This window comes from Entelurus aequoreus, linkage group LG09 (genome assembly GCF_033978785.1).
Source record: "Entelurus aequoreus isolate RoL-2023_Sb linkage group LG09, RoL_Eaeq_v1.1, whole genome shotgun sequence".
In the NCBI taxonomy this organism is placed as follows: Eukaryota; Metazoa; Chordata; class Actinopteri; order Syngnathiformes; family Syngnathidae; genus Entelurus; species Entelurus aequoreus.
Genome location: NC_084739.1, coordinates 23,780,304 through 23,794,985, shown reverse-complemented (window position 1 = coordinate 23,794,985; position 14,682 = coordinate 23,780,304). Strand labels below are relative to the sequence as shown.

The following is a 14,682-nucleotide window of genomic DNA, read 5'->3' as shown; positions in this document are numbered from 1 at the left end:
AAGTGGGTGCTGACCATGACTTATGGCCTTCCTGTCTTGGACACTTCGGAGTTGGCAAGGTCAATGACAATGGGCAACGGCTACTGGAGTTCTGTTCCTACCATAACCTTTGCGTGACCAACTCCTACTTTCAGACGAAACCACAGCACAAAGTGACATGGCGTCATCCCCGCTCAAAGCATTGGCATCAGCTAGACATGATCCTGATCCGACAAGCCAGCCTCAAGTGTGTGCTCGTTACTCGTAGTTACCACAGCGCAGACTGCGACACCGACCATTCACTTGTCTGTTGCACGATCAGGCTACAACCAAAAATGTTTCACAACTCCAAACAGAAAAGCAAGCCCCGCATTGATTCCACCAGCATGCATCTTCCAGAGAAAGTAGAAGAGTTTGCCAAGTCTCTCAACAACATCCTATCTGAAGAACACCAGCACTACTCCGCCTCCGAGAAATGGGGCCACCTCAGGGAGGCCATTCAGAAAACAGCCCTTGCGACTTTTGGGAGGAAGATCTTCAAAAACAACGACTGGTTTGTTGCAAAGTCCAGCGAGATGACCCCCGTCATTGAAGCAAAGCGTGCTGCCCTCGCTGAATACAAACGCTCCCCAAATGAGAAGTCCCTGCAAGCACAGAGAACTACAAGAAGCAAAGTGCAACAGACTGCAAGACATTGTGCCAATGAATACTGGCAACAACTCAGTGAATCCATCCAATCTGCAGCTACCTCAGGTAACATCAGGGTGATGTACGAGGGCATCAAGACTGCTCTGGGCCCAACACAGAGCAAAACAGCCCCCCTAAAGACCACCAGTGGGGAAGTTATCACTGACAAGGGCAAGCAGATGGACAGATGGGTAGAGCACTATTCAGAACTCTATTCCAGAGAGAACACTGTCGTCGCCTCAGCCCTTGATGCCATTGAACAGCTGCCCATCATTGAGGAATTAGATGCTGAACCAACACTTGCTGAACTTCACAAAGCGATCGACAGCTTAGCAACTGGCAAAGCACCTGGTACTGATGGCATCCCCCCAGACCTCATCAAGCGCTGTAAAGACACCCTCCTGCAGCCTTTGCATGATGTCCTCTGCCAGTGCTGGAAAGAGGGAGCCGTGCCGCAAGACATGAGAGATGCCAAGATTGTCACCCTTTACAAAAATAAGGGCGACAGGAGCGACTGTAACAATTACAGGGGCATCTCCCTCCTGAATATCGTAGGGAAACTCTATGCCCATGTCGTGCTTGTCCGCCTTCAGAAACTTGCTGAGCGCGTTTACCCGGAATCTCAATGCGGCTTTTGCGCCAAACGCTCTACAGTGGACATGATATTCTCTCTACGCCAACTTCAGGAGAAATGCAGGGAACAACAGAAGCCCCTGTACATATCCTTCATTGACCTGACCAAGGCTTTAGACCTGGTTAGCAGAGAAGGGCTCTTCAGCATCCTACCCAAGATTGGATGCCCTCCAAAGCTCCATAGTCTCATTAGATCTTTTCATGACGACATGAAGGCAACCATCCAGTATGAGGGTAGCATGTCCAACCCATTTGACATTAAGAGCGGAGTCAAGCAAAGTTGCGTCTACCCTTTTCGGCATATTCTTTGCCCTGCTCATCAAACATGCTTTTGGGACTGCAACAGAAGGGGTATATCTACGTACCAGATCTGACGGCCGACTTTTCAACCTAGCCCGTCTTAAAGCAAGGACCAAAGTCCGTGAGACAATCATCCGGGACATGCTCTTTGCTGATGATGCCGCCGTCATTTCGCACAGTGAACAAGAACTCCAGTGCCTTATGGACAGTTTCTCCCAGGCCTGCAAAGACTTTGGGCTTACCATCAGCCTAAAAAAGACCAATGTGCTGAGTCAGGAAGTGGACACTCCACCAGCCATCACAATCGATGAGTACCAACTCAAAGTCGTACACCAATTTACATACCTGGGATCCACCATCAGTGACAATCTGTCCCTCGATGGTGAGATCAACAAACGTATCGGCAAGGCTGCCACAACCCTAGGGCGCCTCACGACCCGCGTCTGGGAGAACCGGAAGCTGACAACTCCTACCAAGATGGCAGTGTACAACGCCTGCATTGTCAGCACTCTTCTCTACGGCAGCGAAAAATGGACAACATACTCCAAACAGGAGCGCAAACTGAACACCTTCCACATGCGCTGACTTCGCCGCATCCTCGGCATCCATTGGAGTGACAAGGTGACGAATGCCCAGGTCCTCGAACGCGCTGGTCTTCCTACCATGTTCACGCTTCTCAGACAACGCCGGCTGCGTTGGCTCGGCCATGTGTGCCGTATGGAGGATGGACGTATCCCAAAGGACATCCTGTATGGCGAACTTGCCTCTGGCAAGAGATCTGTTGGCCGGCCAAAACTGCGCTTCAAAGATGTCTGCAAGCGGGACATGAAAGCCCTGGACATCAACACTGAACATTGGGACGATGCAGCAGCTGACCGCAGCAAATGGCGCAGTGTCCTTCACAAACAGCTGAAGACTGGCGAGGAAAAGATCCATGCCACAGCCAATGAAAAAAGAACCAAGCAGAAGACACGCACTCCTTCAGTTGCGCCTTCCAGCTACCTCTGCAGTAAATGCGGCCGTGTTTGCCTCTCCCGCATCGGACTCATCAGCCACAGCAGGCGTTGTCGCTGAGTTTAAACTTGACCTCTGGACTGGCGCAGTTTCCATAGTCGTTACGACTGACGGAGGCCTGATGATGATTAGAACAATGAGGCTGTATTCCTTTCTGGGCGGGGTGGGGGCTGTTTTCGTACTAAATAAGCTGACTCTTTCCATTTGCTTTTTCTACCGCTTCTTGATGCCGCTATTAACGCATTGTAAGACTGGTCTCCTAAAGCTTTAGTAAAACTTGGTAATATTGCTATTCTGTCTTGATGGTCCTTCTTACATATATGTCATCCGAAAGAACTTGAGATTGACCAGTGACTTTTATTCCCTGAGAGGAAGACTGGTCAGACGCAACAATGCTATCGTAATTGTCTATCAACTGTATGTGCCCATTCACTTACAGTGCAAAGACGCCCGCATTGTTGATTCTGAAGGCCCCCGGGCAGATTTGGTACAGAATGGCAACATAAGCTAGCTGAATTCTGATTGGATACAAACTCTAACCTAAAAACAAGAGCACTGGAAGGAGCATAATATGACATGAAGAGAATATGAATATTTTTAGATATTTAGGGATCGTAAATTAAAAATTACTTTTATCTTTAATTAAGATCATGATTTCTGGTTATGCTAGACAGCAGAGAAGGCCTTGCTGGCCCTGACCGTACACCACTTTTCAAAACTTAGGACGATAAAGTTTAATATTTTGTTGAAAGGGTAATCCGTTAGATTTTGCAGTCATTTTGTCGTGAGTGTGGGACACGATTAACAGTGGAAAAGGGACAAAAGAGGAGCAGACATGGCTAAGTTATAATCATCATTTATAGTTCATGTTCATTTTCCTCATACTCATTCCAAGTACAGGTCTCTGGAGAACAGAACTGACGGACAGCATGACAGAACAAACACAGAACTGTTGAAATGAACTCTGGTGGAATCGTCCGATCTTTGTATCAGTACCGGACCATTGGACTATTCGATAATGCAACTTGTAAACACACAACACATGAATGTATCTTCATCACTGTTGTCATTCGCCTGTATAGACTTCTTGTTTGCCGCACTCACTCCAGTCATATTGGAAGGGGAAGGCAGTGATTCTCCAACCATTCTGCTCCTTTGTGCAGTTTTGGGCCAAGGTGGGCTACTCAGCCTTTGTATAAAAAAAAACTATAAAGGAACACATGTAAAAACAGGAAGGGGGCGAGGGGGGTGAAAAAAAGGAAAAAGATGCAGATTTGTTCATAAAATCTATGTCTAGCAACACTTAACAATTACGTCTTTTTGTGTCCTTTTAATGTTTTTATAAAAAAAAAAAAAAAAAGATTTAGGAGCTGTTATATTTTGCATCATCTATACAACAGGCTATAAAACACCACATTGTCACAGTTCAGAAAGCACATTAAGATGGGGTTGTACTGTATATAAACACAGAATAGGATCGGTGTGCGCGTGCATGGCTCCCACACGGTCACTTCTGAGCAAGCGCTCGCCTTTAGACTTCACAAGATGCAAAAAAAAAAAAAAAAAATCAAAAATCAAAGGCCTCCTCTTGTCTTACTGGCACAATGGACATGTTGTTCTTGTAAATGACACTGCAGTTTACTTGATCCGCTCACAGTCCCTTCTGCTCAACTGAGACACTTTGGCCGATTCTGTGGACATCCGTCAAGCACACTGTTCCCCATCCCCATCCCCCTACCCCGGCCCCGCTTCCCCTTGTGGGGTTTGCTGTCAGATGGTTTAGTCTCTCCTTCAAATCAAATGTTTGTTATGCATGGTGCCATATTCTTTAGAAGCAAAAGTCTAAACACCACAAACACAGGCAATTTAAAATGAAACCATTATTTCGGGAACCTCGGTTGGCAAAGTGCATCTGCCCTCCTCTGGCGGCCACAAACGAAGAAGTCGGATCATCCCGTTCTTGGTTCTTGGAGTCAAATCACAGATGGATTATGTTATTTGGTTGTCTTCAGTTTACAGACATTTTTCCATCCATAGTCTCGTTCCAGGCAGCCTTGCGTCTGCAGAAATATTTTCCGATTTTTTTCTTTTTACTTTTCAGAGCATTGTCTTTTTGGAAAAAAAATGACTAAATAAGGTTCAATTTTGTTATCATACTGTACACAATAGCTGTCTTTTCTTGAAATGTTCCAGATGGTCTGCCAAAGACCAGCACTTTGACAATCACACGTAGTATTCCTTGTCCTTGTTCTTCTTGTTCTTTGTTGAAGTCTTTGCGTTGTTCACCGCTTTCTCTTTGACGATAGAACCGTTTGACTGAGCAGAGTTGCTGATGTAGTTGCGGCTCTCGTCCACGTGGTAGGAACCCTCGTCTCGATTCCGGTACTTGTACATGGCATAGAGCAGGATGAGGATGCACAGAGCCGCCGCTGCTACGATGCCCACCACCATGCCCGTGGTGCTGCTGGACTCCCGGAAGACCTCGGAGGAGTCCGGGAAACCTTTTGGTCCAGCGCCCGTGGGATTGGCTGTATGGGAGACAAAGATAGGATGACTGCATGGCTCAGGATATCATCCGTAGTGCAAATATCTGACACGAGATGGCTGGCATGTGGTTGGCACTGTTTTGAAATAAGTGTATACTTTACTATTTGATATAATGTCTTGCAATGTACATTTTCTTGCGTTTGGATCATTTCAGACAGCATGAATGCATCGCAGTGCGGTGCGCCTCCCTGCAAACCGATAATTGGTTTTGCTGGTATTGGACTAATATCCAATATCAATATCTGATTGGAACACCCCCATTCAATTCCATACATATACTTTTAAATCCTTAGCATCCCGAGTTAGGTATAATAGAAATATTGTCAATTGGGAAAACGATGCAGTAGAAATGCAAGAAAGATCAAAGTTTGTCTGAACTGTATCGTTACTACACTGCCATTTGAAATAGTTTAATGGCTCCTTTTCATCTTAAACAAATGAGTTTTTGTGCAGGCTAGAAAGTCAAAAAATACAATCTTTATAGAAACCTCTTGCAAACTATGTTTTAAACCCTTGGACTGCCATAAAACCGTATGTTACTTATTACTAAACACACGATGTCGTTTCCGAGTAGCATTGCTTACTTTTTTTTGTGCCAATTTTGCCTTTTTACACCTCAGAGTCATTAAACTTGGTACATGACGCATGCTACCATTAGCGTCTTCACTTTTTTCACTAATTTTGCAACCGTTTATCCCAGAATCATACAACTCGGTATGTGACACATGCCAAATGTTACCATGCTAACTTATTTTTTTGTGTGCCAATTTTGCCCCTGTACATTTTGCCCCATGCTATATGCTAACTGTTAGCATGTTAATTTTAACATTGTAGCTTGCTAATATTAGCATACTAACTGTTTTTTTCCCCAATTTTGCCTTTGTACATCTCAGAGTCATTAAATTTGGTACATGACATATGCTGACTGTTAGCATGCTACCATGCTAACATTGGCTTCTTCACTTTTTTCACAAATTTTTCAACCGTTTATCATAAAACTTGATACGCGACACACGCCAACAGTTAGCATGCTAACTTTTTTTTGTGTGCCAATTTTGCTCCTGTACACCTCAGTCATTAAACTTGGTACATGCTAACTTTTTTTTCTTCCAATTTTGCCTTAGTACATCTGAGAGTCATTAAACTTGATACATGACGTACATAACTGAATAGCATGTTAACTTTCACTTCGGTATTATTTTAAAAATATATTCTCCATGAAATGAATGTGCATGCCAACTTCCCTTTCTAATCTACAGTATATTCCTGCAGTACACTATCCAGATAATGATGTTGATTGGAAATGTTCACAAATGGCAGCATGAAGGTGAGATACTGGGGAAGGAGAATAAGATGTGTTAAATTTAGTCGAAAAGCTGGCAATAATGATGTGTTAATGATTGAGAAGGAAGCCCAGTATAAGCTCACAGCTCATTAGGAGTTTTACAGCACCGTCATGAATGAGCAGACATGAGCAGCGTTTATTTCCAACATCTGCTATAAATGTAAGCAGGATGACTCAATGAGGAAAACAATTTGTCAATAGACTCAGCAGATTTTTTTGTTTGTTTGCCGAAAAGGCTGTCCGCTTCCCTTTTGAAACGTTGCCGCTCAATGAGGCATATTTTGAAAACACGTCAGCCCCCCTGATATTATTCAGCGCTCCTGGCACATCTCACTGCGTGTTTTGTTGCAGTCATCAGTTCTGCTTAAGTCTGTCTTTGTTGCATCGGAGGAATCCAAACACACCACATTTGGAAATGAAAGCAGCCTGGTTCTGCAGGATTGGGCTATAATTGAGGGATTGACGTCTTAAATTCAGGTTGTAGTTACAATAAAGTACACAAACCAGTCGGAAACCCTCGAACTGCCAGTCGGAATTATTCAGTTACGGCAGTGCTTCTCAACCCTCATAAAAAGAAAATATTTCTCACCATGACTATAATTAGTATACTTTGTCTATAAAATTGCTATAACTATACCTCCGCATAACATTGTAAATGTATTAACAATAAAGGAAACCGCACACCAGCCTTTCATCGTCGCCCAGCGTGGTTACAGCGAAGCCAATGCGTTCCAGCGCCAGAACGTAGCTACCTGTTTCTGTACAGTAAGCCTACACGTCTATAGCTCTATGGGCATTTTGCTCTCTCCGTGTTTCTCCTCCTCTGTGCTCATCGTCTTGTGTCCTGTGTCACCATACAGCAGTGTTCCTCCGTTTCTTGGTTTCGAGCTGTGTGTCTCGTCTCCCCAAATTCCCTCTGGTTCCCTGGCTGCCTTCCTGGATCTCGACCTCTCGCCTGGACACGGACCTTGACGACTCGCTCCTGCCCCTGACTTCCTGCCTGTCCCTGAACCTCCCTCCCTGGACTTCCGCACCTCGCTCTACACACACCTTCAACAACTCCTGGTAACACTCCTCACATAATCACTACACATAGTCACACCATACATATTTTGGTTTAAATACACACGTCACACACTTGTATTAATAAATACGCCTAGAGCTGCCGTCTCCTTTCCCCACTGTACATAACAATATTATTCACATTTGATCATGTACTATACTGCGAAATCATGTGTATATTTTCACTGTGGAATCCGAGTTATATTCTTTTAAATGTATATAAAAAGTGACACATTTTTATTCAAGGAGTGTGAATTTAGATGGTACTAAATTATTTAGCATTGGTGTTTTCAATACATTATTAACAGCATTTCTGGATTTTTTTATTTAAAATATGTTGAATAATTGCACAAACACATTATTTGTTCATTTTTATTATTTTTAAAAAGCTATTTGCTATTTATTATCAAATGTATTTTTAAAAAGTTATTCAACAACCATATCTACTTTCCAAACCTTTCTTATTCATTCTCACTTCAGATTAAAAATCTTGTTATATTACAGCCGTCTGGTATTTGTGTAAAACTAAATATTTATTTATTTATTTATTAAATTTCGATCATTCATGAGTGAGATCGGAAATACCAACACTGATCACTTGTATTAAATTGATCTATTGATTTATGGTTAGTGCTATTTACAGTTTAAAAACCATCAACACAATATTTAAAGTACTTCCCTATTCTCTTTTAGCATACAAAACAAAGTTAGTAGTACACAATAAATAAACAAAAGCAAAAACTACTACCAATTACTTTTTTAAACACTTTGCCCTCACTCTCTATTGGATGCTGCCCTTTTTTTTTTTGCTGCAGCTGTTACATATACTGTAATATTGTACATGGTAATTGGGATTTGTTATATATTTTATATATTATATAAATATATTATATAATATAATATATCAGTATATATTATATACTGTATATAATATGTAAATATATATATATATATATGTTATATTTTATATTGCTACTATGGTACATTTTTTGTCTACTTTATACCTGCATTATCCTTTCCATCCTTACCCTTTCCAACCTTTGTAACTGAGCTACTGTGTGGAACAATTTCCCTTGTGGATCAATAACGTTTGTCTAAGTCTAAGTCTAGTCCTCCTATGTCCATGGAATTATTCTGGGTTTGTAACTATTAACAACAAATATTAAGAAAAACCACTAAAAATATCAGCTAAATAACTGGTAATAATTGGTATTGACTCTACCAATTTATGGATCGATCCATCCTCTATGTGTCGGGTACTGACTGTGACAATGCTGACACAACAACAGTTGTTATATTATCCTCTCTATATTAATCTACTTGTTAATTTCCTGTTGACAGCTGCTTACTTTCTGCTATAAAGCGCTTCCACCTACACTTCTTAAACTCAAACTAGCCTAGGGTGGCGTGGCTCAGCTGGTAGAGCGGCCGTGCCAGCAATTTGAGGGTTCCAGGTTCGATTCCCGCTTCCGCCATCCTATTTACTGCCGTTGTGTCCTTGGGCAAGACACTTTACCCACCTGCTCCCAATGCCACCCACACTGGTTCAAATGTAACTTAAAGAAATAATGGGTTTCACTATGTAAAGAGCTTTGAGTCTCTAGAGAAAAAGCTCTATATAAATGTAATTCACTTCATTTTGGTTAGCTTAGCTATAAGCATGCCTGCTCTCGGTATGTAACATGTTTAACTTCGTCCCCCAGTGATAATGTTATTTGAAATACCGAGAAATGTACTCGATTTGCTGTAATGGAGATGATTATTATTAACTTAGGGGAGCGCCTCCACACTGTGTATGGAGACACATAATTAGCGGCAGGCAGCTTGTCAGTCAAGAGACTAAAAACAAATAATTGCCAGAGAGAGGGGATCCGCGTTTTAGGCCGGCATTAAAATTCATTCTTCGGCAATGGCAATTACGTATTTTTCATGTAAATTGGCCGATCGATCGGCACATTCCTAAAAAAAAAAAAAAATGCAATTGCAACATTAGGCATTTTTTTCCAGAAATTCTCATGGATATAGTGCAGGGATCCCCAAACTACGGCCCGCAGGCAGGATCTGGCCCACCAGCGTCCAAAATCCGGCCCGTGGGAAGTCCCAAGTTAAAAAAAAAAATATATATATATATATATATATTTGTTAAAATTATTATTATTATTATTTTTATTATAATTTTAAAAAAGTTGTTTTTTTTATCCATTTTCTCCCGCCTGTTACTCTCGGTGTCTCCTAGCCGCTCAGGCAAATCATATTGTCTAAAAATGCATTTTCCCATCGATAACGTGACATCATCAAGCTTGGAATATATATATATACCTGTATATATATATATATATAACCTGTATATATATATATATATATATATATATATATATATATATATATATATATATATATATATATATATATATATATATATATATATATATATATATATATATATATATATATAGTCGCGATTTCTGTGGTTCATCCATTATACAGTGCACAATACCCGGGTAGAGCGGAATATACGTTAGGTCAGGAAAAAACACAAGAGGCTATGTCATCCCTACAAGCCTGTCTCGCAGGTTTCCCTGTGCCATCAGGGGATTTTAGAGCAGGGAAACCTGGGAAACAGGCTTGCAGGGATGATATAGCCTCTTGTGTTTTTTCCTGACGTAACATATATATATATGTATATATATATATATATATATATATATATATATATATATATATATATATATATATATATACAGCCTGGCCTCAGGCCAAAAATTGTTCACCCAATGCGGCCCCCGAGTCAAAAAGTTTGGGGAGTCATGGTATATTGTCATGGGTATAGAGCCAAACATGTAGGAGGTTATCTCCAGTATGAAGGCGTACTATGGTGCAAATGCAAATGTTATTATTTTTTTCCTTCAGAGTGACAGTCAAGTTAATATCATCTCAGAGAGAAACAAATCATCATGTCTGCAATGTCATTATTTCATGGTGTCCACACAATAGCAAGACTTACTGTATGTCAACCGTTTCGCTTTAATTAGTCATCCATCGTAAACAGCTCTGCTGTTGACCAATTTAAAGTCTCTCAGTTTGAGTGTTGAGGCAAACATCGCTTTGACTGGTGCAATATTATCTAATGACAGACAGAGGACGGATGCGTCTATTTCAGGCAGCGCTCATCTCTGCTAAAGTGAAAACTGTAAAAGGACATAGGGTCTCTCAGGTTGTCTGTGGGGAGTGGAGCTGCCTCCCTTGTTCATTGACATGTTTTCCACAATGGTTAGTCTGATCAGTGGTCAAAGTAATCTTCCCATGCCAGAAGACATTCAAGGACGAGCGGAGAGATCCTCTGGGGGATAGAGTGTGACTGAGTGTTGAAACAGATTAGTTCTGCTTTTGACATGCCCACTTATCCCCGGGGACCGGTGTGAAGAATGCTCGCAGTTTGTGGGCAAAAGCCACTGCTTGACAAAGCCAGCGGGGATGGGAATCTCACAACAATTCACGATTCGATTCCAATTCTTGGGGTGACGATCCAATTCAGAGTTGATTGAGCACGATCCTTGATTGAAAAAGATTCTTGCAATATATTGTTTGGTATAAAAATTATAATACAACTTTTTCAAAATAGGTCACAGGTTGTAAAATTTCCTCTTGGCTGCCGACATATGACGTATATGAGCAGTGGGTAAGCGCCAGAGGTGGGACCAAGTCATTGCTTTGCAAGTCACAAGTAAGTCTCAAGTCTTTGCCCTCAAGTCTCGAGTCAAGTCCCGAGTCAAGACAGGCAAGTCCCGAGTCAAGTCCAAAGTCAAGACTGGAAAGTCTCAAGTCAAGTCCCAAGTCCTGCATTTTGAATTTCGAGTCCTTTCAAGTCCTTTTAACCACAGACTAATATATTTACACAGATTGTGTATGCTTTTAAAACGCTGTATTTATTTATTAAAACAAGTGCATTTGAAATTGCAGGAAAAAAAATAGTGCTGACATTGCACTTCATAATAGCACTATTATCCAGTCATTTTAAACGTTTAACTCATTCCTTTACAGAATGAACACATTTGAAAAAACAAGTGCAACTGTACTTATTTGCACAAAAGTGTTAACAATGTATTTCCATGGCATATTGCATTGTAACTAGTTCCACAGCAGTTTCTATCCTGTTCTTACCTTATCTCATTGATCTCATCTCATACTGTCTGTGTGTTGATGTGTGCGTACATATGAAAAACATAACAAAAACATGAACAAAACAATGAACAGAGTTGTACTTTTTAGATGTCAGGGCCCTATGCAATATGTTCACATATTCTTAATATAGTATACATTTTAACTGACCTTTATTTGACTATGTTTGTCTTTTTGTAGGTGGCTAAAATACGCGGTGCTGCTGACCGCCGTCTAACGTTACGTTACTGTGTGTGATACATTGAGTAACGTAACGTTATGTGTAGGTACCTCATGCAACCCTGCTTAAAAATAATCACTTGACAAAAAGTATGAATAAGGTAGCGAACTGCAGTGGACGCAACAGATTGCCGTGTTTGCAATGACGTTATAACCATAGACATCTTATAAGTAGACGCAGCATTGGCTGCTGTAACACGGGCAATTTGGCCGCCATCTTGAAGTGGTGATGAGGAGCCGGCGAACAGCCTAAACTGACAGTTGACAGGTAGAAAACAAAGATGGTGTTCAGCGTTTTCCTACTCATATGAGCGGACTGTTGAAAATAGGAATCGGGTGATTACTTTTCACAAGTAAGATTTAACATTAATGTACTATTGGTTGTATTTTATGAAAATAATATTACCACAGAGTTGAGAAGGAGCAAAGATCTTTAATATTTGTATGTGAAAATCACAAAGAAATCTTCTGGGGGAGTATGACCCCCTACAGGGGTTTGGTTTACAAACTTTCAGCCCCACCTAAAACAAAATTCACCAGCCGCCACTGATTATGATGCATTCTCATTTTAGGCAAAATATAAGACAATACTTTCTTAACAGTATAATTGTAACCAGGAATAAGTCTTCAAGTAACAATATTCAAAAACTAACATTGTTGAGTAAGACAGAATTTGGTTTTATTCTGAATCCAGTGAAACAGATTGGTGGTTTTAACTGATATAATGACTTCCAGGTGTTTATATATGTTTATGTTGAAGTATTTGGCAGACGCTTGTATCCAAAGCGACATACATAAAAAATACATATAAAACAATCAGTGTAAACATGATCATTTAAGGGAAGAATGTAATACAAAATATCAACACAAAGTGTCAGTCTATAAGATATATAGATATCTAATGTATTCATACATTGTTTATGTAGGATATACGCATGTATATATAACCTAATCATATTGTTTCTTCAATTTAAAAATAGCTGACCGTTTTTTTCCCCTTTCTCTGGGATTATATTCCCAGTTTTGATCTCGGACGTCTGGTCACTTATGGCATATAAGAATATTATATTACTGTTAAGCAAACTATGAATAATAAAACACTCCAAAACATGTGTCCTTTATCATAGCTACACATATAACAAAAAAGAGCGTGAAAATGAGTGGTATTCAGTGAGGTAAAATTAATTAAATGCGCTGACAGTTCATTGCTCCTGCCCAATGAATTGCACTAGTGGAGCGGATCACCACTCCAAGATGGCGGCCCCGCGTCTCGTCTGCGCCTGTAGGCAGTAGCGCGCGATGCTGCGTACCCTTATAAGATGTCTATGGTTATAACGTTAGCAGTGAGTTTACAGCCTCACTGATTTAACTACACAGCAAATAAAAGTCACGTTACTTAGCCAATAAACGTTAGCTTACATTCAAAACTTACCCTTCTTTGTGCATCTTCAAATGTCGAACGAAGTTGGAAGTTGTTACATCTCCGTCTATAATATTCGAACTGCATGATTTGCATAGGGCAATTCGTTTTTTGTTGACCAAGTCGTAGTTTTAATACCCGAACGAAATTAACTTTGGCATAATTGTTTCTCACTGCCGCATTGTTCTACAATTCTTCTTCATTGGTTGTCCTGCAATTTGATTGGATGAGAGCTGTGTGATGAAAACAGCGCAGATCTAATTTGATTGGCTGTTGTACTGAGAGTATACCAGCTGACAGGAACAACACGCTGATAGACACAGACGAAGAAAATGAAAAATACGGAGCGGCGCGCTTCCAAATAACTTTTTAATCTTTGGGTTTTGGGGAAAGTAGCAAGTCATGTCAAGTCAAAAGGCTCAAGTCCAAGTGAAGTCACAAGTCATTGATGTTAAAGTCTAAGTCGAGTTGCAAGTCTCTTTACATTTTGTCAAGTCGAGTCCAAAGTCATCAAATTCATGACTCGAGTCTGACTCGAGTCCAAGTCATGTGACTCGAGTCCACACCTCTGGTAAGCGCAGACATGGCCTACTAAAGAAAAATGTGATGGACTGGTAAAATTACGGCACGATAACTTAAAAATAAAGGCAACTTCAGATTTTTTTCTTTGTTTAAAAATAAAACAAGCACATTCTGAAATTGTACATATCATAATGTTGTTTTTTTTTTTTAATTACCTGTTGTGGTTAATAGTATTCTATCTTTATTTGTCGTTATTTATATTTTCTGAATACATTATGTGATAATGTTCATCAGTCAACTCATTGTTGTTAATTTTCAATCTATCAAGATACAATGATATCAAAATCAAATTACAGTATGTTATTTATGTAGTTTGATCATTTTCCTCGATTGTTGTACTAATATCATGTGGTTTATTTTGTACATATGTAGCATCATCTACAAAGATACAAATAACTGCTATTGCGACATCCAGTGGACACATTAAGAACAGCAGTTTCTTTCATTCAAAAATGTCAGGTTAATTTTTATACTTAGCAAACTCATCCTGCGGGCCGGATGAAACCTGTTCCGGCCCTCGGGCCGTACATTTGACACACCTGAATTAGATTGATGTTGTTTGGAAGTCATGTGATCTACTGCTATTAATTATCGTTGTCTACGAATACACATAACATTTTAATTTTGTATTAATGCCATTGTGTATACAAAAAAATAAAAATGTGTCAAAATACGGGTCTCTGGAGGTTTTTCCTCCACCAGTTTGTGCTAGCAT

At 40.3% G+C, this 14,682-nt stretch overlaps 1 protein-coding gene across 20 annotated transcripts in view; it reads right to left on the bottom strand.

The window, feature by feature from the left end:
* Positions 1-3,474: 3,474 nt before the first annotated feature.
* The window catches only part of LOC133657258 (neurexin-1a-like), a 623,384-nt gene continuing 612,176 nt past the window's right edge, over positions 3,475-14,682 (bottom strand). For all 20 annotated transcript variants that reach the window (XM_062058360.1, XM_062058362.1, XM_062058372.1 and 17 more), the window contains one exon: positions 3,475-5,141. In XM_062058360.1, coding sequence (XP_061914344.1) covers positions 4,837-5,141 — 305 coding nt within the window. In that variant the 3' untranslated portion in view covers positions 3,475-4,836. The remainder of the gene's footprint in view (positions 5,142-14,682) is intronic.